General features: G+C 32.5%; 2 protein-coding genes across 6 annotated transcripts; one reads left to right on the top strand and one right to left on the bottom strand.

Moving 5' to 3' along the window:
- Positions 1-9,302: 9,302 nt before the first annotated feature.
- On the bottom strand, positions 9,303-15,866 carry LOC112000043 (uncharacterized). 4 transcript variants are annotated; one of them, XM_024032148.2, is made up of 7 exons: positions 15,642-15,866; positions 13,294-13,532; positions 11,056-11,986; positions 10,790-10,945; positions 10,551-10,640; positions 10,182-10,357; positions 9,303-9,715 (listed from the first exon to the last, which is right to left on the bottom strand). In XM_024032148.2, the coding sequence occupies exons 2-7, from the start codon at positions 13,426-13,428 to the stop codon at positions 9,473-9,475; spliced, it is 1,731 nt and encodes a 576-aa protein (XP_023887916.1). In that variant the 5' UTR covers positions 13,429-13,532; positions 15,642-15,866; the 3' UTR covers positions 9,303-9,472. The 4 variants fall into 4 exon arrangements, with proteins under 4 accessions (XP_023887916.1, XP_023887918.1, XP_023887917.1 ...); XM_024032150.2 differs by having other exon boundaries at positions 10,566-10,640; positions 13,294-13,459; XM_024032149.2 differs by having other exon boundaries at positions 11,071-11,986; positions 13,294-13,459.
- A 3,312-nt stretch (positions 15,867-19,178) lies between these two features.
- Positions 19,179-22,289, top strand: LOC112000041 (E3 ubiquitin-protein ligase AIRP2). 2 transcript variants are annotated; one of them, XR_010631579.1, is made up of 6 exons: positions 19,179-19,524; positions 20,226-20,388; positions 20,549-20,615; positions 20,975-21,209; positions 21,334-21,611; positions 21,721-22,289. XR_010631579.1 is itself a non-coding variant. In XM_024032145.2 (5 exons), exons 1-5 carry the CDS (start codon positions 19,433-19,435, stop codon positions 21,542-21,544), a joined length of 768 nt encoding a protein of 255 aa, XP_023887913.1. In that variant the 5' UTR covers positions 19,179-19,432; the 3' UTR covers positions 21,545-21,727. The 2 variants fall into 2 exon arrangements, 1 of the variants encoding a protein (XP_023887913.1); XM_024032145.2 differs by having other exon boundaries at positions 21,334-21,727.
- The last annotated feature ends 1,584 nt before the right edge of the window (positions 22,290-23,873 follow it).

The following is a 23,873-nucleotide window of genomic DNA, read 5'->3' as shown; positions in this document are numbered from 1 at the left end:
AACAAAATAACTTGGACAAAATAGCAAAACACAATAGACAAAACATGCCTATTTTTACCACCTGGCAGTAAGCCAGTAGATTAACACAAATTATATATATTCAAGAAAAACTCATAGGCATAAAAGCCAGTCTTAACTCTTAACACCTATGTCAAACCTGCACCTGCCAACCACACAACAAGTAATATTTCCAACAACAAATAAGCCAACCACAACAAGCATAAGCTACAAATTTATATTGCAATACTTCCATCTATATATATATATATATAAGTGGATATATAATAGGTTAGCCATATAGGCTGAGAAGGAAATTAGATTACTAAAAGTTTATAAGGCTGTAAATCATAAGGCAGTAACCTTGCTGGCTATACAATATTCCCAGCAATATAATTAATTACAATTATGAAATACTGTAGGTATTTCCAAAAAAATATCTTTTCCCAAGCATTAAATGACAAATACTCAAGCTAATAAGTCTATAACTAATAGAAAAGAAAACCTATATAATTCCTAGGATTTCTTTTCTATAAGGATTAAGAGTAGTACTATTAGAAAAGCAATTTACAAAAGAGCTTCCAAAATGTTCCCAAAAGGTTGCCTCCTTTACAAAATAAATGATACCTCCTACAAAAGACAAAAAAATATTTAACAAATAATACATTACTACCAAATACAAGACCAAATAGAAAGGGTAGCAAGTTTATAACAGTAAGAGGCCAAAGACAATAACATACCAAGTCAATTATCAATCTTCAACACTAATTAAGGGTCGTTTGCTTGAGCTAGAACCCAATTTGGAGCTGGTACTTACTGATGCACTTGATGATGATTGTTGATTTAAAACTAGAAAAGAAAAGGAAATAGATACAATAGATTAAATTTCGTTTGAATATATGAGACATTCAATAATAATTAATAGACAATAAGTTCTAGAATTTAAACATATTACCTAAATCATGAAATTCCTCCTCCAATGCCTCAACCTCATCCCTTGATTGGCGATGAGAAATTGGAACTGTGGCTTGAAGCCAATTTTGTGCACATAAAAGGTTTTGAACCATGAGAGGAGAGAGAGAACTTTAAAATGGATCAACAATGCGGCCTCCGGTGCTAAATGCTAACTCAAATGCAACAGTCAAAACTAGTACAGTCAGCACATCCTTAGCCAATTTGGACAATAATGGGTACCTACTAGAATTGTCCTTCCACCACTCCAATACCTCAAAATTCACATCCCTTCTACCATCACAATTTTCAGCCAAATACTTTTCAACCTCATTACTACAACCTACACATTGCTCAGCTTCCAAGAAAAGCTCATATCGAGAGTGAACCATCACATATGGATTACTAGCATCACCTACCATTTGTGTCCTCTCACTCCCACTTGATTCTTGCACATTTGGGGAATTAACAGAACAATAAAAATTATACAACTTCATCAAAAGATCTTTCACCTTATCAACCATCAATTTCTCTACTGCATTCCCATAAATTTCATAAAAAGAAAATTTCAAAAACCTCAATTTTTTTCGTGGATCAAGATGATTAATTTTATCACCTTCCCCCCAATACTTCTCAAATTTAGTTTGCATGTTTGTAGTTATGTTTTTCAAGAGGGTGTTTCAGGATTTAACCAAATGAGAAATATTCTCCTGAATAACAAAGATCTCATGAAAGAAGACATTTGAGGTAACAAACAAAGAGCCGGAGAACTTCTTTGTTGCATTGTAAAAAAGCCTCAAGAAAGTCACAAATACCCTACAATTTTGAAAATCACTCATACAAGGAGATCTCAAACCACCATTGTCTTCCTTGGTCCTAAAGTATGATAAATAACCATCATCTTCAAAGTCCATCCTAAGGAATACTTTCTCAAATTTCTCAGCAATTTCTAACATGAGATAAGTTGAGTTTCATCTAGTAGGTACGTCTAGATAAAGAAGACTCTTGGACTCCATACCTAACATCTCCATAAAACTCCTAAAAGTTTGATTTCTATTAGGTGAGAAATTCACATACCTCACAGCTTCACGCACCCTAGCAACAGATGCATCAATTTCTTTCAAACCCTCCCCAACAATGAGATTTAGGATATGGGCACAACACCTCATGTACATGAACTCATTTTCTAAAACTGTCTCATTCCAATCTTTTGTTACCCTTTGCAAAAATTTAATTGTGGTTAAATTGGAGCTAACATTATCCACTGTCAAAGTGAATATGCTATTAATATCCCACTCACGCAAAGACATCTCATTCTTTTTACCTATAGTCTCCCCCTTATGATCTTCAACTTGACAAAAATTTAAAATTCTCTTATGCAACTTCCAAGCATCATCAATAAAGTGACATGTGAGACACATATAATTCAAATTTTGAATAGAAGTCCATGTGTCCATAGTAAGACACACCCTACAACCCTTCAAGGATTTCATTAGCTTCTCTCTCTCACTATTATAGATTCCAATCACATCTCTAGCCATAGTTTGACAAGATGGAATATCCTTTAGACAGAGCTTAGGTTGTAAGGTAGTTACATATTTCTTAAACCCATACCCCTCAACACACCTAAAAGGCAACTCATCAATTATAATCATTTCAGCTAGTGCCTTTCTAGAAGCCTTAACAGTAAAGGTTGTTGACACAAGTTGGAACCCTTCATCTCCATCATTTTTGGGTTCAAAAGCTAAGGTTTTCAGCCCTTTATCTTCTCTATTAGGGATAGTTTGTCACATGAGTTAACAAATTACTAGTACCACAACTCTTACTATCAGCATGATATGATTTTTTACAATAATTACATATAGTCATAGTGACACCCTCATCTACCTTTACTTTTTCAAAATGATTCCAAGCTAAAGACTTTTTCCTACAATTACCAGTACTAGTCTTACTCACTTTGCTAGGTGGAACTGGGGGCAACTCACCATCAGTAGCTTCAACTTGGGTTGCAGCAGCAACCTCTTCGGTGGCAGTAGCACCATTAGCTTGGGTGGCAGTAAAGCCATCAAATTGTGTAGTGGTAGAACAATCATCTTGTGTAGAAACAGAGGGAGAATTAATGGAGGGTTCCATGATCTACAAAACCAAATATAGATATTAGCAAATTAGAACAACAACAACAACAATTAATAATAATAATCACAAAAACTGAAAAGGAAAATCTTTGATGCTTGAATCCAGATAACAGTATCCTACATAAAACTAAACAGAACTCAGATTGGTGCTCAAAATGATGCTTGAAATTTCAATAAATAATAAAAGCAAAATAAATAATAAAAGCAGAAACATTAGTGCTCAAAATTTATTAAACAAAGACAGTAAACTAGAACAACAACAACAACAATTAATGATAATAATCACACAAACCAAAAAGGAAAAACTTTGATGCTTGAATCTAGATAACAGTATCCTACATAAACCATAAAACATTATCCTAATAAAATTAAACAAAACCCAGATTGGTGCTCAAAATGACGCTTGAAATTTCAATAAATAATAAAAGCAAAATAAATAATAAAAGCAGAAACATTGGTGCTCAAAATTTATTAAACAAAGACAGCAAAACAACAACTACCACCACCACAACAGCATAAGTTATTCATCAACTCTAACAAAAAAAGAACAAAATCCCAACTTTTAACACAAAACACAAAGGGAAACAAAAATCATACCTTAAAGAAACCAGGAGTGTTGGAATTTTGAATTTGAAGACTAAAAACCCCACTTGGACAACTTTCAATTATTGAGTAAAATTAAAATAGGAACAGAATTAATCAAACAAATAAACAAAGATAAAAAAAAGTAAAATGGTTAGGGTTTCAATTTTTTTAAGTTAGTGTTTCAAATTATAAAAATTGGGAATTTATTTGATTTTTAACAGTAAAATTTTACTAAATAATAAAAGCAGAAACATTGAACATGTCCACAGCAGCTTAAGTAACATGCATCAACTCTAAGTCTCTAACAAAAAAAGAACAAAATCCTTATTTTCAACACAAAAAACAAAGGGAAACGAAAATCATACCTTAGAAAACCGTGGGTGTTAATTTCAAGTTTGAAGATTGAAAACCCCACTTGTACAACTTTCAATTCCTGAATAAAATTTAAATAGGAACAAAATTAATCAAACAAATGAACAAAAAACAAAAAACAAAATTAAATGGTTAAGGTTTCAACTTTTTCTAGTTAGGGTTTCAAATTATAAAACTTTGGGGTTATTTGATTTTAACAGTAGATTTTCATAACATATATAATCAATGAAAAAAAAAAAAAAAAAAAAAAAGAGAAGAGAAAAGGAGAACACATACCCTAGGTTCAACCCATATGATCAGCGGCAGGGAGAGGAGTGGTGGCGGTAGTGGCTAAGTATGAAGAACTTGTAGTGAGAAGCTAGGGTTTGGACCTTGGAGTAGAGAGAGGTGAAGTGAAAACTGAGAGTTTGAGAGTGTGGTTTGTTCATTGGTGAGAAGACCGAAGATCAAAACCTTTAAAGGGTGAAGATTGAAGACTAATGAAGAGTGATGAAGATTTTGTATAGAATTGGTGAAGAGATTAGAGGGACAAAAAGCGTCTATGTCTAAGCTCTGAGAGATTTGAGATTGAAAAAGAGAGAGAGAGAGCATCTAAGTCTGAGAGTGAGAGATATGAGATTGAGATAGAGAGATTGTGGTCTGAGGTTGGTGATTCGGTGAAGACTGAAGAGAGATTGAGGTTGTTGATTAACTTGATTCGGTGAAGCCAGAAGAGATTAGAGAGAGAGTGCATCTGAGACTCTAAAGCCGTTGGATTGTATTGGATTGAGATTCAGAGATATCTAATCAAGTAATTGATCTCTAATTGGGACCGTTGTATTGTGATATTAGTTTTAATTTTAACCGTTGATTTGTAATTGCTCTGAATCACTGATATGATGTCTCTGTGCTAGGGCTGTCTAGAGTACGCAAAGGGGTTTGTACAGTTTAATCATAACTGTTGAATTTGAATCTTGAATTGGTTTAAACGGCTCGATTTAAAATTGGGAACTTGTGCCCAAAAATGGTTGATCAGATTGGTTTCCTCTCCACTATACGTTACCCAATAACCAAAGCACATGATGTGACTTATATGATGTGAGTGAAAGATTGGTTTATGAGTTTATTTTACCCAAGTATTCGGTTAGTTTGGGTTATTCAGATTTTTTTTTATTTTGTAATCCGAAACCCAAACCAAATAATCGGTTCTTCTTAAAACAGGACCCTTGACCGACCCAGACATGCATTCGGATTCACCCGTGGATCTTCGGGTCGGGCGGGTATGGTCGGCGGGTCAGATATTTTGGGTCACTGGACAGCCCTAGTATTTTCCAAAAGACAATTCATTGCAAAATTTTCAATGCATTCAGCCATTATTTCCAAGTAAGTATGAGAATGAGATTAATATTATATATGTAACTTCAATCTCAAGGCACACTACACTGCGTACTTTCAATCCTAATCTAGATATAAACAAATCAAGTTCAGCTCATTAAGGAAATCTCTGAACATTGCTAATTAGAGAAACTTTAATGCAATTTTGTTGGGCAACGTACCATTAGAGACTCATCCGAAGAAAACACCTTTAGTCTCTTCTCCTCTTTGTTGAGTCTTCTTCCTCTCTCCTGTTCAATGATGGACTTGGAGACTTGATAAGAGCTAGTACCCACACGAAAAAAAAAAATGTTATAGGGTTTAAGTCTATATACAATTCGTAGCACTTTATAATCAAATTTACTTCTAATGTGAAATGGATAAATCCTTATTCTCATGTTTATTTCTGTAAACTTTAGTGAGTTAGTGTGTAGTAAATACATCTCAATCTCTAGAAGGAAGTGTTCTCCAAACAAGGGGTTTGGTGAGAGTGAGAGAGTGGAAGAAAGATTACTTGGCAACATAGGTCAACATTTTCAGGGATTCATCAAGATATAAGTAAAATAAAAAATAACTATTAGAGATATATTAGAAATAGTAACTCATAGTATAGGCCCAAGTCCATCCAAAACCCATAGTATAGGCTCAAGCCCATCCTAGACCCATAGTGTAGGCCTAAACACATTCTAGTTTGTGTGCAAGATAAGTCCATAGTATAGGATTTGTACATAGTCCCGAGTCCATGCGAGTTGTACATAGTCCCAAGCCCATGTGAGTTTGTGTGCAGGATAAGTCCATAGTATAGGATTTGTATTACACTCTCACATAATAAAAATGTAGTCAGGAGCTAACAAGACTATTCTTGTATTCACTTCCACTTTCACTTCCAAATCTATTCTAATAGACATAGCATGGGTAAATATAGAATACTAAACCCTATACTTCTAGTACAAGTTGGAGACTTGTCTTGTACACAAGTAGGTCAAGCTTGGGCCTATACTAATGGTCCAATATATAATATATCTCCAACAATAACCAAACAGCTTTATCCTTTGCTCACCTTCGAATAGATTCATTTCTCACAGTTAATGATTTTACAGTGAGATCAAAGGAATCAATGTAAACGATTATAATACTATAATGGTGATATATTCTATTCACCACATGTAACACCTAATATTCGAACTTGTCTTTAATTGGAAGGTGCTAAGGAAGAAAATGTTGTCAAGATCCACTTCATTAGGAAATCGAGCATGTAAATTCTCATTACATGCAAAAAGCTTTAACTTTATCTCACTACTGGTTGTAACTCTAACTTCCTCACGTTCAATTATTGACTTGGTGAGTTTATTAAAAGGACAATAGACTAGTACAAACTCACTATAGAAAATGTTTCTATTTGTTAGTTGTATCACCTCATACTCAAGCATACTCCTTATACGAAATGGGTGAAACTGATAAGGTAATAGGCCAAACCTGTAAGAGTGAATAATAAGCAGACAAACCTCTCTATCTATGTCAAAGCTCTTATATGCTCGCTTTAGCAAACCATCTAGACACCAAAATTTTCATTCTTCTCACCATCATCAAACCTTTCACTCCTCTCCTAGGAAGGATTGCTTTCCAAGTTAACTTCTTCGCCTTTAGCTTCTTTATAGCAACACCACACAGACTAAAATACTTTTTAATTTGCGTATTAGATTTTATCAAAATTTTGAAGTTATAAATTCATCTACACTTGTTTGTCCAATGATGTCTCCAATCTATTTATATTAATTGCATTACTATTAAAGCACAAAAAGTAATCATTACTTTAATGTTATATATAACTTCTAACAATTACCTTCCCTAATCCTATACTTATCGCAACTATACTCATGCTCACTTGGCTCATGCAGGTTACAGCTTCTCAGATATGTCATTATATAATTTATCCCTTCTGTAAAGAGAAATAGTGTTAAAATGAGTTCTAAGACATGAATAAAGCCATAAAAAGACAAATTTTAAAGAAAACCTACCATCTTCAATGCTTGGGAGAAGTTGGGCTCTTCTCTTGAGATGTTAAAATAGATAAAGTTATATTTTGAGTTGCTAAAAGCTATATTTTTTAGCAACCTTGTTGTAAATGCTCTTAGCAGTTAAGTAGCAAAGCTAGAAGCCAGAACTACTACACACAGCCAGCAACGAAGTTGCCCATCCAAACTCAAAGTCTTGGTTCCATTCCTAGATGTAGCACTTCTTTAATAATAAAATATAAATTTCTATATATATATATATATATATAACACATTTGAACAAAACTCGTCCATGTCCTATCATTGGTGTAGGACAGGGCGGGATACGATAAGTCAAGTGAGACAGAAATTTTTTTTTCATCAATACGTCAAGGACCCCCCCCCCCCAACCCCCCTGAAGCGCGCGTCACACACAACAATACTTGCATAAACTAAAAATTATTACTTTAAACTTTAAATTTTGTCCTCCCTCCACTTAATAGTCTCTCTTTTGGTGAATTTATTTGCTTTTAACAAAAAATTTTTTTGTTCAAATCAAGTTTGAACTATTCATAAATCATAAATGACATGGTTCATTTACAATCCTAAACAAAATGTTATATACAACCATTGCACAAAATACCATATCCGAAAGGAGGGTACATATTGATGAGGGAATCTAACTCAAGGTGTCCACATAGCAATTCACCTCCCGTTTATAATCCAAGTATGAGCAATTCAACCAAAAAAAAAAAAAACCTAAGTGTAAGGGATTTCAAAACCTACTCATGTCATATGAGAAAATAAAGATTTGTAGAACAATTTAATTTAGGGAAATGTAAACCAATACCTTGGAACTATTTTGAGAAACATTTTATTAGTAAAATGATAAAATAATAAATGTTATTGACAAATTTTTATTTCTCATGAAAGCGATGTTAAAACTTTCTTATTATGATTTATTAACAATTAACCTAAGAACATCCGTTAATATATCAACCAAATCCACTATTACTTTTGCATTTAATGCCATTTTTGTACTTTAAAGTTACCAAAAATTAATGTCTCAAAAAGTCCATAACTCAGCTCTATGATAACACTTGTAAATCCACTGTGGAGCCACGGATTATGCCCTCTCTTAGAGGCTAGAGCTACACTGGGGCTCCGCAAAATGATAATCTTATGTGATTAGTTAATAAAATTTAATTTTTGTCAAAGTCCTTATGATTTAAGGTGATTTTATTTTTGATTGGAGGAGAATTTGGATTTTAATTCGCCCAAATGTTTTAAGGAAAAAAAAAAGAGGAGTTTTCTTTTATTTTTAAATGTGAAGAAAACCATTTCCTAACTCATAGGATAAGATGTGAAATCAAATTTTTATTTCTTTCTTTATATTCCTTTTGTCCGCCTGGGTGATTACATCAAAATGAAATTTTGCAGCCAAAACACAATATTAATATATTATATACTGTCTAGGTCTAATCATTGCCCATCAAAGGGTCAAAGCTTTGACAAAAGCTTCACAAACTTCGATTATAATTTTATTTTAATAATAAAATTATTGACCAAAAAGTTTATTCAAGAAGGAAATGTTAATGGGTTTTTTTGTAAGAAAAAAAGACGTGGAAAATTAATTCTCAAATTCGCAGTCACAAGTGGAAAATTATTGCTCAGGTGCAATTTCTCAAATTCTATTAATACCACTTCCCTATGAACCTTGAAAATTGCTTGGAGTGCCTATCAAAATATACAAAATCCTACTTTTACCTATTCATGTTGCCACCTATTATCCAATAGCATTCTCAGTTACAAGTTACAATTACTATTCTTTTTTTTCTTTTTTCTTTTATGGGAATACTTATACAATTACTATTCTTGTAACATCATCAAGAAAAAAGCTTTTGACCCAGACACATCATAAAAATACCTTAGAAATTAACAATCAAACTCCAAAGATGGAAAACATGACTACTCTGACTAAATTCTGGTCTAAGGGTCCACAAACACTGATATACAATTCTAAGAGTTCTTCACAAAATAGTGGTGAATTTATACAGTGTGAGGCTTGAACCAACTCTAGCTTCTTCACTTTCGGATAATCTGGACAACATATATACCCTCACTCTCAAGACTAAAAACACACTCATCTCCAGTTTGAATTTTATTCGCTTCGCTAAAAGATTCCCACCCACTTGCCAAAAGCTTGAGATTGGGTCTCTCATGATAGAGGACTGGCCACAATTTCATATCTGAATCTCGCAGATAGACAACCTTCCTATCCATTCTCACTCTTCCCTTAGAAGAATACGGCAAGCATGTGGACAACTCCTGCATGAGTGTAAGAGGAAGATTAAAATAATCAGTAGATACAAAAAGAATCACCCATACCACATACTGATTAAAAGGTCGTATTTAAATCTTCCAAATCAATACACATGCATGTAATGCGTATTCATTCATATAGTGTGTTCTACAGTTAAATGATAATATAGTGTTAATGTTTCCATATATTGATTAAAAGTTATGATTTAAATCTTTCAGATTGAATCGAATAGCGTGCCACCAACAAGGATAGAATTGATTATGTAGAAGCATATAATTTCTAGGTGCCCCTTATCAGCAATAGGAATGACAATATTTAGGAAGAAATAATAGGATCACTGAAACAAAACTCAAAAACTGCAATATGTGACAATATAGTTGATTTAGATCAAATTAGTTGTGTAAGACCAGTTAAAAAGCTGATAGTAGCAACATAAAGAAATGATAACTCAATAGGCTAACGATAACATACAAGAAAAGAATTATTTTCTGTGGCCACCAAACTGGAGGTACTGGCTGTATTCAGTGACGAAATCCCAATTGAGTCAACAGGTTCAGCTTTCACCATTCTAAGACCTATATCATTATCTCGAACAATTGTATCAGCATGCTGAATTAACTCCTCCTTGATGACCTTTGACTCCTTCCCTGCATTTTATTACAAGCCAAGTTATAAAGAGAAAAATAATAATTAAAAAAAAAAAAAAATTGACACAAGACACATAAGCAAGTTAATGCATGCGAACACATATTGAGCTTTAAAAAAAGCAGTGACTCCTTAAACAACAACAACCAAGACTTAGTCCTTAACCAACATCAATAGGTAAATATAAAACTTGACCATATATTTCTTGACCTCCTCTCTCCTTATGACTGCGCAAATCTGTAGTTATCTCCACAGCCTCCTTTTTAAGGTTTTTTATCAATTCACCTGTTCAAAATGGCAGTACTTCTGGTTTAGCTATCAGGTAAAACATATTAAACAATCATCATAAATCATCATGAAATATATAGCTTTTGAGAAGAAACAATGCTGCCCAACAAGCATGAATAGAACATGTAATTGCAGAGGACACAAACCAGTTTGACAGTTCCGCCTGTCAAAGTTATTAGGAACACCAAAGGACTCTGACATAGCAATAAATTTCTGTGCAGCAGATCGACAACTGTCAATGTCATTGAGCAAAGCATGCTCCTTTGAGGACATAAACACCTGATTCTTTAGTGTTAATGACTCTGAGAGATTTTCAAACACAAACCATCCAATTATCAGACCATGAATGAAAAGATTAGAAGGTATATAAACACAAGAAATCCTGAAAAGAAAACAAATAGAAGTGATTTACTTGAAACTTTGTCACCTGATTCCCCAGCAATCTGGCACTTTGTATTTAATATGTCAGAAATTCTCTCTTTATTTTTGTCAAGCATCACTGCAGAAGTGGTGAAGAGATGCCCAGATGTATTGTCATTGCAAAAAGATTTATCAGGAAGGGATGGTTTTTTCTCTAGCTTTTCGAAAAAATGACTTCTCTCAATCTCTGATGCATCTATATTTCCTACTTTACTCACTGTCCCACTGGTCACTGGATCCTTATCAAATAAACAGGTTTCTGTAAGAAACATTTGTGAAGTAGAAGATCTCACATCTTTGGCTGCAGATTTTTTGGTAACATCAGCAACAGAGTTGATGTTCTTCATTTCAAATTTAGACAAGTCCAACATAGAGCTTCTGTCATCTTGTCTGTCCCCCACATCTCGATCGATCATGTAATATGTCTCTTCACAGTATTCTGCTGTCGATGTAGGTTTGGGCCTTTGGATGATATGCTCATGATTGGAAGGATTTTCAGGGACTTCCATCGTGCATTGACTTTGACTTATTTCTGCACCTGACATAGATACAGCAGAGGTGCTTGAGCCCTGTTTGTTCATCGAATCTTCATCATTTGTGTGCCATTGGCTAGGTTTGGCAGTAGAATTGCAATTAGTCCTAGCTCGTTTCTTCGGACTGCTGTTCTCAGGAAAGAGTAATTTTTCACATCCAGTTTTATTGTATATATTAACAACAAAGTGTGATCCCATGTAATTGAACACCAAAAAATCTCCAATTTCTAGGCCATGGTCTAATGAAAAAGAACTCCACCCTCGTTGAAAAGCAAGAGAGCCATCAACAATAGATATTGTTACCTTCCATTGCCGGCCACTTGAATCCTCGAGAAATGTTTTCTGATTGACCAATGCTGATATTGTAGCAGCAAATTTAGGAGGTAGAAACTGCAATGGAATGACACATTCAGAATGGATACACAAATAGTTCATTAGAAAAAAAAAAATGATCTACAAGGAGCACATCATTACTAAGACAAAAAAGATCATTATCACTCAGAGGGAAAAGTTGTATAGCATGTCAGTAGGAGAGAAGTCCCTTTACCCCATACTTTACATCAGTTTTCAGCAGATAATAAAAACTGCTGTATGTATTATATATAACACAATAGAGTTAAACCCAGTATGAAATAAGATTCTTCTTCCATGTGCCCGTCTAGTATAGAGTGCATAAGTTTTTAACAGCTATAAGACTTTTGATGTAAAAGAAGAGCAGAATCAATGGGATGCAACCACATTCACACATATCAAAAGGAGATGAAGGGAAAAGTGCCTTGTCACAATTGAAAAACATTACAAAAAAGTTGATTCTTTGCAACTTAAAGAAAATGGGAAGAAGAACAAGAGAAGAGAGGGGAAGGGGGGTTTAAGCAACTGCAAAAGTGGGTATTTTATGCACACCAATTAAACAAGGAAAGAATGTAGGAGTTGGTGGGCTACAGTGGTTTTATTTGAAGTCAATGGGATGGGACAAAAATCTAACAAAAAGATTACTGTATGATAAAAAGATTTTTCAATACCTCTCCATACAAAAACCTAACAAGTACCTTAACCCTAGAAAATCAAGAGCATCATATTGGTGCAAATAGAGTATAGACCACAGTTCAATGCGACTTTAGTATTTCTTTAAAACAATATTTCAATTGACTCAATTTCATACACAATGAGAAAGAAAAGGAGAATATTAAACAATAAAAATTTTATCAATGCATTAATAAACTATCTCAATCATGTTGAGAACTTTTAATGTAGCAATAGATATGCCTCTCATATAGAAAAATACATAATTAAAGATATAGGCCATCGAAGTAGTAATGTAAACGAATGTAGTCAAAAACAAAAACTCAACTAATTAAATTTATTAACTCAGGTTATACTTACACCCTTCCCTGAAACAAATAACATTTGGAAAAATGTTCATTCGACATCCAACAAAATTCCATAAGGAACGAGTTATCAAACAGCAGTCAGAAACTCAGAATATATATCAGAATTGAAGTGCTTCAGCCATGACAAGAGAATGAAAGAACAATATTAAATAAATTGCAATTCAGTCATGGTAACACCATGATACGAAAATGCAGGATGCATTGGGGAAGCAAACATTGTAACCTACTCAACACTGAAGATAAAAATGACAGCAATCAGCATATAGAGAGGCTAAGAGAGAAGAAAAGCCCAAAATGTTATCATACCAACACTTTAGAAAACTGATCACCAATCATGACTTTGAAAAAAGAGGTAACTACAGGTGATGAATTTTTCTTCTTCTTATGAATCAGTAAACATTTCCGGGTGCACTCCACACAAGCTTCCACCTTGCCACCCATTTGCCTCCCACTTCGTTAAACACTTCCTCCACTGCAAAACATTTTGGTTTCGACAAGAAAATTGATTCAGGAGAAGGGAAAAGAAACCAAGAGGAGATCATGTCCTAGGAAAAAGTACAAAAAGAAACAATAGTAAGCTTTAAGTGGCATAATAGCAGTCATGGGACCCTACTTAGCAAGAACATACTACAGAATTTCCAGCTTAAGCAATACTGTGGATAATTTAAGAGCCCCAGTTACAAATAACTAACCTACCTACAACATCATTATTGGGAGATATGCATTTTTCAAAAACCTGACCCTTAACACAACTGCCAAAGCTGGCAGTTAGGGGTTATATTTATCAAAAAAAAAATTTAAGATACAACTTTGTACATGCATGGGACTGAACCAAAATCTGGCACTCTAACCCTTGGTAATTAGGGGAGGAGATGCCATCAGGTCCAGTGACCGTATGCAGATTTTATAAATCAAACTGCCAAGCTGATGAACGCCAAAGAATATAAAAAGAAAAATATCATCCAAGTTCAGATACAAAATTTATTTTAAAAAAATGTTAACTAATTAGCTGTATTTCATGAAACACACAAAATAATTTAATACTATTTAATGCATATATGACATATCAAGAACACAAAATAATCATAATAGTATTTAACATATTTCAAATGATTCAAATAAGGTGCCTTTACTACCCACTATAAAAGGCCGAACATCTTATACAATGTATACATAGTTATTCCACTGCTTCAACAAAGGATCAAGTACAATAATCTTTACATCAATACCAATCCCTTCTTTAACCCATAGATGGACAAGAAGTATAATACTTTCCACATAAGAGCTGCTAAGTTCAAATTCCGAATACTACCTAAGGCTTTCATGGACTTAAAATTCCAGCTGACTCAATGCATTAAAAAACTCTACTGGGCCATGGACCACTAAGAGTTTTTCATAAAAATGGTACCACTACAAAATATCCTCTTCTAACTCATATAAGAATACGATATGTAACACCCCTGAAGGAATTCATAGAGAGAAGCCCTCCACACCCAACCACCCGCCCCATGCCAACTAAAAAACCACAAACAACAAAACAAACAAAAATGGTAATTAATGTAAACTCAAACTAATTCATTGTTCATGTCACATTTTTCACATACCAAAAAAAAAAAAAAAAACCTGAGGAAAAGGGGCAAAAAAATTTAAAAATTCAGGCTTAAAGGGACATTCTTTTACCAAAAAAAAAAAAAAAAACCTGAGGAAAAGGGGCAAAAAAATTTAAAAATTCAGGCTTAAAGGGACATTCTTTTACCAAAAAAAAAAAAAAAATGCAAATTAAACATGTACACCTACCAAGAGCCTGAAACTTTTGGGTGTTTTCAACAGAGCCGGTTCAAATCCCATATCCCCCACTATTAAATTATCCAAAAAATAAAAATAAAAATAAAAATGATAGTCATACACCAAATGTGATGCTTCTTAATAAGATATGAATTATTTTTATGTAATAAATAAATATATATATATAATTTTTTCCCCAAAAAGTCTTGCTTTGTAGCTTTTTTTTTTTTTTGGGGATTCCATTTAGCTTATTCATGTACAACATTTTTAAACCTTGTTTCTTCTAGATATTTCAACAAATAAGCAAAAACCTAATCCAAACGCACTGGCCATTATTTGTAAAGGGTTCTTTTTCATTTTTTTAATTAAGAAATACACAATTAAAAAATAAACCTATGGCTTAAAGTCACTTTTAGTTCCACATAAAGACAAATTTAGATTCTTAGGCACATAAAAGTTACACAATTCAGTAACATGAGTTACATTAAAAGCCATTATTATAAAGACACAGAGTGCCATTATTATAAAGAAACAAACTTTACCCAGAAAACTGTTCTAAAAACTCATTTTTTACTGACACAACATGACTCTTAGTACTTGTCATCAACTCTAGACTTTTGGGTGTCTAAAAAAACCTAATCCTAAGCCCAATATGTACTAAAATTTAACCACATTGTTACAAAACCATGCACATCAAAAACCCATGAATATAATTGATGAAAAACAATAATAAAGGTGACAAATTTTTTGTTTTTTGTTTACAGTGAAAAACACAGAAATGAACATGTTATGGAATTGAAAAACAAGCTCAAAATTTTGGGACCCAAAAATGTGAAAAAGATAGAGAGTTAGAGTGAGTTAAACATTACCAACACTGTGTGAATTCTCAGATTTTTCTACGAGCTTTAACCGTCTTTTTGGTCTCTCAAATCTCTCTGACTCTCTGTGTTTTCTCTCTCTCTCTCTCTCTGACTGTGACTCTCACTGTGTTTGGTTGTGTGCGCTTTTGTAGTGTCACGCTGACAAAAAGTGCATGGTTATACGATGCGTCGTTTTCGGAGAGCACGAAGGATTAGTTTTTGTTTTTTTTTTTTTTTTTTTTAATAATGAATATTTAAATTTTATATAAGTAATTAATGTGTTGACCAATGTATAAAAAGTAACATTATTTTTTAAGGAAAATTAAATTTAACCAAATAAATATAATTCATTTGCTCAATAAAATTGTTGAATATAATTAGAGAATCTAAAATACTACAGAATTATACCCAAATTTTATCCATAAATTTTTTAATAAATTTTTTTTTAATATTAGTAATTTATTTAAAATTCTATTTTATTAATGTATTCTTTTATTAAGTGAGATATTAAAAATTTTGTAATTCAACTAATTGGGTTGCTCTCTGGTTGATTTTCAAATTACATTATCTACTTATAAATTAGATTCTCAAAATAAAAATTATATATATAAAATAAAAACATAGGTTTTTTTTTTTGCTACAAAACAGGACCACTAAGTCCAATGTTTTTACTTTTATTTTTCCCTTATCAACACTTACGTTTCTCTCTCTCACACACTCTCTCTTTTATTCGAAATATTAATGAGAAAACGCGTAAATCTCAAATTGGAATGAATGAAAAATTATGACACTAAAAAAAAAAAAAAACAAAAGCTTCGCGCCTGTGTTGAGGCTAGTAACTTTTTATTAACATCTAAAAAACTCACATTTTCCAATTCATTATTTGGATATATATACATAAGTACCAAAATTTTATCCTTATATATAAATAGTAGAACTCATCATTTTTGTTTTGATAATTTTTTTTTCTTTTGAGAAGATTGTTTTGATAAATTAATCCAATGCTAAAAAAATTTTGATGAAATGATTTACAATATTATAAACAAATTATAATTAAATTAGATAAGTTCTTCTTTGAAAAATATCTTATTCTTTTTTTGATAAGAGAAAAATATCTAATTTGATTACTTATTTAGTTAGTAATATTCATTATTTACTTTTTTTTATATACATAATGGAAATTCTACTCTAATTTAAGCCTCAGCCTTTGCTCCTCACACCCTACAAGCACCTATACTCTTCACAAGTACCTATACTTGTGGAGTGACTATTATTTACTATCATTACTTTTTTTGAGAATCTAATATTTACTAATTAAATATGCATTTTTTCCTTATATATAAAAAAAAAAAAAAAAAATCATGAATTTGTTGGTTAGATGAATGCTTAGCCCAAAAAAAAATTGTAGGCTAGATGAACTATGATTGTACGTGTGGGCTTTTAAACCTTTAACTAAGCCTATGCACCTGTCAAAAAAAAAAAAAAAACTAAGCCTATGCACAAAGGCCGTGAGCCCCGCAAATTGTTGTGGCCTAAACCGGCCTTATATTGGCCCAAAATGTGCAACAGAACTTACCGACATATAAAAGCCAATGACTTTCTACCTTTCCTATAAATAAAAAATACCCAATGACCGATTAGGAGCATGGCATGAGATCAAAGCATACATGATCACTCAAATGATGCAATGAGGACTGTCTTCCTTGAATTGACTGGAGCCTTTATTTCTTAGACCATACTTTTCCAAATGATATAATATCTTTTCATTTCATTTAGTAAAATTTCAGTTTTCCTATATATATATATATATATATAAAGAAGAGGCAAATAATCAACGTTTTTACTATATCTTTTCCCATAATTATCTTTTATGGTTAAATATAACTAATTGTCTATTAATTTCTACTCTAAACCCACCACTTTTTCTTCCTATCACTCACAATTCACAAAGACACAGTTAATCACATAAAATAATCGTAAAAATATGTCTATAATGGTCCTAGAATTATTGACATGTTAATATACACGAATTACCTACTTGTTACACGTTCCCATAAGCCACGCAGAGTGACGGTGGTGGAGTCTCTGTGATTTGTGAGATTTGCGGCCCAATCAATCAGCACGTCGCTATAGTTGGTTGCACTTGAAAATTTAAATTCACAAATGCCGATTCTCATTCCCCATTAGGCATTAGTTTAAAGGGGGAAGTGCTCCTATATTTTTTGCCAGTTTTCCTCCTCTGACAAAATGCAAAGTTTTCATTGGAAACACTCACTACCTACTCGTAACCACTCAAACTAAAAGCTACTACAATAAAGGCAGTCAAAGGCCAAGTTTACCAAGTCAAAAAATTCAATTCATTTAATTATTCATTAAACATCACCACACACTAGGATAGGTACATTTTTCATGACAGAGCGTACGAAGTTTCAAATTATTTAATACTTTAAATTATGTAATATAAAAAGAAGTAATTTTTTAGTAAATGCAATGAAATTTATCAATTTCAAATAGAAAATAATAAATTGTTGTTTTAGTTTTTAAATTATATCAAAAGTTTTTTTTTTTTTTTATCCTTAAACCTTGTAAAAAAAAATTTAATAGTTTAAAAATAAAAATAGGGATAAATTTTTTTTTTCAATAATTTAGATTAACAAATAATATTTTTTAAGTTTAAGAATAAAAAGTGAAATATTTATAATAGTTTATAAATGAAAAACCAATTTTTTTTTTTTTGAAACTGAATGAAAAACCAACTTTTTAAAGTTTGTAGACCCAAAAAAAAAATTTAATAAAATTTAAAAATCAAAATAATATTTTAGCCAAATATATTTTTCCATAATTGCTATAATTTAGGAATTCAATTCAACTACATGTTTCTTTCTATAAAAAAAATAATCAACTACGTGTTTCTTTCTAAAAAAAAATTTCAACATGTTACAATAACCAATTAGTTACGTTGTTGATTTGATTTTTCTTGAAAAAGATTTGTGATAAGATCTTTATTACAACGGGATTGTCCTATTTAATTAGGACTCTATATTTCTCAAAAAAAATTAGGACTCTATAGTTCAGCACTTAAAAAAAAAATGATATTTTTTAAAGTTCAAGAATAAAAAGGGAAACATGTTCATTAATTTATGAACAAAAAAACGAGAGACAAAAACAAACTTCAAATAAAATTTAAGGGTCAAAATAATATTTTAGCCAAATATATTTTTCCATTAAGTGCTATAATTTAGTTTTTTTAATTTATTTCAATCACCTTAGTAGAATTTAATTATTCTTAAAAAAAGATATACGATAAGATCTTTATTACAATAAGATTGTCCTACTTAATTAGGACTCTATAGTTCAGCACACTTTAGGAACAATAGCTAAGTTTGGTCTGTTAATTAAATTAAAGTAAATTAAATTAAATTAAAAATGAGATAGAATCCTAACTCAAAAATCAAATTTTCAAAACAGTGGCAAAGGAAGACCGGACTCTTTCTACGGTTAACTTATAGTCTATATGAACAGGTTTTGATGACCAGGTAAAAGTTGTCCCAAAAGACACACCTCTACACTTTATAAGCTTCTCAGAGACTTTCAAAAGACCTTGCTTTTGTGCCTTTTGCTTCAATCACCAAACATCTTTTTCTTAGTGTTTGTGTACACTGATTATACATGTAGGACCCCACCACTTTCTGGGTTTCTTTTTCTCTGATCATCTCTCACTGTTGGTTCTTCTTATATTCCATAATTTTAACAAAAATTATCATAGTAGAAAGAGAAAAGGAAAAAAAGAGTGAAGAGAAATGTTGGATTACTATCAGCAGCTTGCTGCTAAGCCCTCTTACCATGATTCCATTATGGTTCTTGAGAGTGATGTTCAGTATGCTAATATGCTGTAAGCTCTCTGTCTCTTTCTCTCTTTGCGGGCATTTTTTTTTTTTTGGTTTCTTTGCTGTGGTGTGAAGGTTCAGTTGTGTAACTGGGACTTGTTTGGTGTGCTAACTAACCTGACTGAGATTCTTTGAAATTTACTGATAAGCTTCTGTTAGCATGATTTTGATTTTGCCTTTTTTGTTTCATACTGCTTTTGAGGCTGACACTTGCAGAGGATTTGGATACTTTGCCAAACCCAGAAAGCTCACATCTTTAATGGGAATTTTTGAGTTTGGTTCCTTTTTGTGTTTCGTTTTTGTTTTTTGTTTTTGAAATTCCTTCTTTTTTTTCTTTTTCTTTTTTGGGTTCCTCTTTCTTTTTTCCAAATAACTAAAAAAAATTTAAATGCTACATGCATTTTAGGAACTTCTGAAAACTAGTCATGAACTTGGGTATATTGGTATATATAGAAAGTTTTGGCTCAGCTTTGATTTATTGTAAATTTCGTTGTTTTATGATCGTAAGTGTTTGGTTTATACAAGAAAATGTGGGGTTTGCTGAAAAACCTGTAATTTTTGTTAGTCCACACCCCTTCAAATTTCAAAGGCCATTAGTGAATATATATATATATATATATTTCTGAATTTGCTATTGAGCCTTGTAATGCATCATTGAATTAATAGACCAAGATTTGGTTAGTTGATCTTTTGAATATGTATGCAGGGCAGCTTCAATTCCAAGAGGCAAGGGTGGTGCCTGCCTTCAAATGAAATTGGTTTACAATCATTTGGCACCCATTATATTGCTTTTGCTTCAGTGGATGGATTGCTCATGTACTTGTCTACTTTCAAGCTATTTAAACCTTTTTCACATAATTGTATACAAGGTTAATTCCCACTTCCTTGCTTATGCATTACTACAGCCAATTAGATGGTATATGATTTATATTACCATATCTCTAATACATCATATATCCATATTTGTATATACTTGTAAAATTTAAGCTCTTGAAATTTGATATGTATGTTAATCTCTTATTTCTTTAGGTGCACTCTGATGGGAAGCCGAGAATGTCTTCAATTGGAAGGAGAGCTACTATTAAAGAATTCTACAGTATGTAAATTATCTTCAATTCTGTATTTACCATATTTAAGATAAGAGGGCTATTGGCCATCATACATAGAAGAAAACGGTTGTGTTTGATTCAAAAAGATTATCAAGAATGTAGCACTTATCCTTTTATTAGTATAATAAGATGATATAATTCCAATGTTTTTTAATCAATTCGTTTTAAGGACACCTATAATTTATATGTTTTGGAAATTAGAGTAGAATAATGTCATATTCATATCTATAATCTTTTAACTATCCCTAAGAACAGTAAAAGAAAAAGAAATGGCTTGATGGTCATGTGCTTCACTGTTTCTTATGTCATCTTATGTCAACCATGTGTCCTTAACTTGTGACTGCAGCTGTTATATTGCCATCTCTTCAGCATCTCAATTGTAACTCATCAGAGTTTGATATTAGTCAAGAGGAAGATGACGGCACGGAAATGATTGTCAGGAAGAAATTGAACGATAAGAGGAAGACTTCAGATATGGACTTGGATAGAGAAGATGAGTGTGGGATCTGCTTGGAGTCCTGCACTAAAATGGTTTTGCCTAATTGCTGCCACTCCATGTGCATCAATTGCTACCATGACTGGTATTTATAACCTTATCAAATTCATCCTTCCATTTCCAATTTAGCCTACTGTTGATTTGTGATAACTGAGAGAAGCCTTAATTTTTAACAGTTACAAATTCCATTTCTTTTCTACATGTTATAGGAGCACAAGGTCCGAATCTTGCCCATTTTGCCGGGGAAGTTTGAAGAGGGTGAAATCAGGGGACTTGTGGGTTCTAACATGCAGCAGCGATGTGGTTGACACTCAAACTGTGTTGAAGGAGGATATGTTGCGGTTCTATCTTTATATAAACGGCCTGCCTAAGGATATCCCTGATGCTCTGTTCTTAATGTATTATGAGTACTTATTTTAATCTAACCGACGTTAAGAACAATGTACAGGAAGGAAATATGCCAACCATTACCTGTCCATAGAGTCTGGTAAGGTTTCCACGTAGAAAATTCATTCCAACTTGATATTTGGGTAGAATAATGTACATCCTCTGTTGAAGAGACCCGGTTATTAATTTTAATGTTGCCCTTTTTCCAGCTAGAAATACTGTATTTGTGTTTTTATGGGTTGAGAATGCATAAGATGTTGAGGCTATGTGTTGTGATTTCTCACATTACAAATAGAAGCTCATTGGCGTCGGCAAAGCACACGCACACACCAACGCTAGTTAACTTCTTGTTGAATAGGTAATGATCAAATGACACTCATGAACTACTTTTCCTTCTTACTATTTATTTTTCTTTCTTTTTTTCCTTGAAGTGACTCTTTGCTCTCTAATATTGCAAGTAACCATGGTTTAGCACAGTACAAAAGCAACAGCCAGCTTGTGAAAATATGAAACTGTTTGGGCATGTACTAGTTCTCATGTTTTTGAATGCCTTGCACGAATCAAAAAAGATCATAGTTATACTTGTAATCACAAGAAAATTGACAAATGAAGCAAGTAATTATAGATAAGCATCATAAAAGCTAATATTTTACATTTTCCCTTTTTGGAGAAGCTCATGTGTACTACTCGTCCTGCTTGATTTGTGTATTATACTATTATCAAGCTTTTCAAACATGTTCTCTAGCTTCTGAAACTATATTTGCTTGAGTTTCAACAAGCCTGAAAATGTCTTTCATTAGAATTCCAAAGAAAATTAAATTGAATTCCTACATGTTGTATACCTGAGATACGCTAGTTTGCAGTTTTGCAATGCTATTATAAAGAAATGCCAGTGTTTATCCTTAATCATTGTCTTGCGCACTCTAAAAATTAACTGTTTCTGTATTGAATCAAAATGCATTTCAAGCTTCATTTGATTGTTAAACCTCCACGATAGAAACTTTATTCAGTTTCATGATGCAGTCTTCTTGCAATTTCTTATGTTGCTATTCCAACAGGGGAAAAAAATACCCCAGTTTATTTGACCGGTGAAATCTGTGTAACTTGGCAATCTATTTGTAAAGATCTTGGTTGCATATCTGAACTTCCTGCCCAAGGTTAAAACTCAAAATGATTGTATGTCTGGGAAAGAATGAGTTTTAGTTCTGAACTTTCCACAAATTTTCTGGAATTCTTCTGATGCTGTGCATTATGGCGATTTAAATAAAAAAAAAAAAGGGGGGGGGGGGGGTGTGGGTTTGAATGCACTAAGATGTTTAAGGGTATTCCTTCATGAAAAAACATGACTGGGAGGCCTTTATGGCCGATTACTTAGCTTCAATCATATTTTTTTGATCAGGTCAATTGGCCTACAGACAACCTTTATGAACTTCAGGGCTCCAAATGTGCATCAGCATGGTGGGATAGCATAGTGTCTTGTCCTTTGGATTATATATTAATTGAAACTCGGAGTGTAGTTTGTTCTTTGAAGACTTGGGCACACGCTTGCCATATTGTTTATAGATAATGGATATATTGTGGGAGAGAAGGCAAAAGAATCATGATTCTATGGATATATTTATAATCTAGCTAAATTAATTATTGATTGTGTTTTCTTGAAGGGTGTTTGCATGGTAAGTAGTGGTTGATCCAAGAAGTCCTAGAAGAAACAGAAGAATTTTCTGTCTAAAAGGGGAAAGTTTTATAGAATAAGATGACAAGTTTTATATCAATCTGCAAACTTTTGGCAGTTCTTGTGCAAACAGTCTCATCCGCACTGGATAAAAGAAGTTTAATTTGGTTTTCACTTTATATTATTCCAAGTATGTATCTATTGGGGATTTGTGGTGTCATGTCAAAATGACAAGCAATAATTTTTTTGCAGAAGATACATACAATAGAGAATCCTTGTAACGTCAAGCTAATGGGTTCAAGACTCAAGAGATCATTGGCTCTAATACAAAGTTGAATATACTAAAATATAAAAAATTACTGAATTAGGGTTAAGAGAAAAAAAAAGAGGTGAATAAAGAGAAACAGATAAAAGAAAGTTTCGAGCCTAATCAATCACCCTTACCTTAACATATATTTATATTAAAGTTTATAACATGATTACGAAATGACTCTTATTAATATATTAATATAAAGAAATAATTAAAAATAACTCTGACGTTACCCATCAACTGCAAAAGAAAAAAGAAAAATAGTTGATTTCATTAATGGTGGCCCCCTTGATGATTATTGCACAGGTGCCAACCTTTATTTCTTTTCATCATGAATGAAGTACCAAACCAAAGTGATTGAATTTTTGGTGATTGCCATA

This window comes from Quercus suber, unplaced genomic scaffold, assembly GCF_002906115.3.
Source record: "Quercus suber isolate HL8 unplaced genomic scaffold, Cork oak 2.0 scaffold_224, whole genome shotgun sequence".
NCBI classification, from domain to species: Eukaryota; Viridiplantae; Streptophyta; class Magnoliopsida; order Fagales; family Fagaceae; genus Quercus; species Quercus suber.
The sequence above is the reverse complement of the archived record's forward strand: the minus strand, read 5'-3'. Positions and strand labels throughout refer to the sequence as shown.

Bases quoted from the DNA above. Each gene is read 5' to 3' on its own strand.
- LOC112000043 (XM_024032148.2), bottom strand. From the start codon at position 13,428: ATGGGTGGCAAGGTGGAAGCTTGTGTGGAGTGCACCCGGAAATGTTTA. The intron at 11,987-13,293 runs GTATGATAACAT...ATTCCATTGCAG, and splicing joins ATCAGTTTTCTAAAGTGTTG to TTTCTACCTCCTAAATTTGC. The intron at 10,358-10,550 runs GTCAAGTTTTAT...AATAAAATGCAG, and splicing joins AGGAGGTCAAGAAATATATG to GGAAGGAGTCAAAGGTCATC.
- LOC112000041 (XM_024032145.2), top strand. From the start codon at position 19,433: ATGTTGGATTACTATCAGCAGCTTGCTGCTAAGCCCTCTTACCATGAT. The intron at 20,616-20,974 runs GTATGTAAATTA...TTGTGACTGCAG, and splicing joins TACTATTAAAGAATTCTACA to CTGTTATATTGCCATCTCTT. The intron at 21,210-21,333 runs GTATTTATAACC...TACATGTTATAG, and splicing joins ATCAATTGCTACCATGACTG to GAGCACAAGGTCCGAATCTT.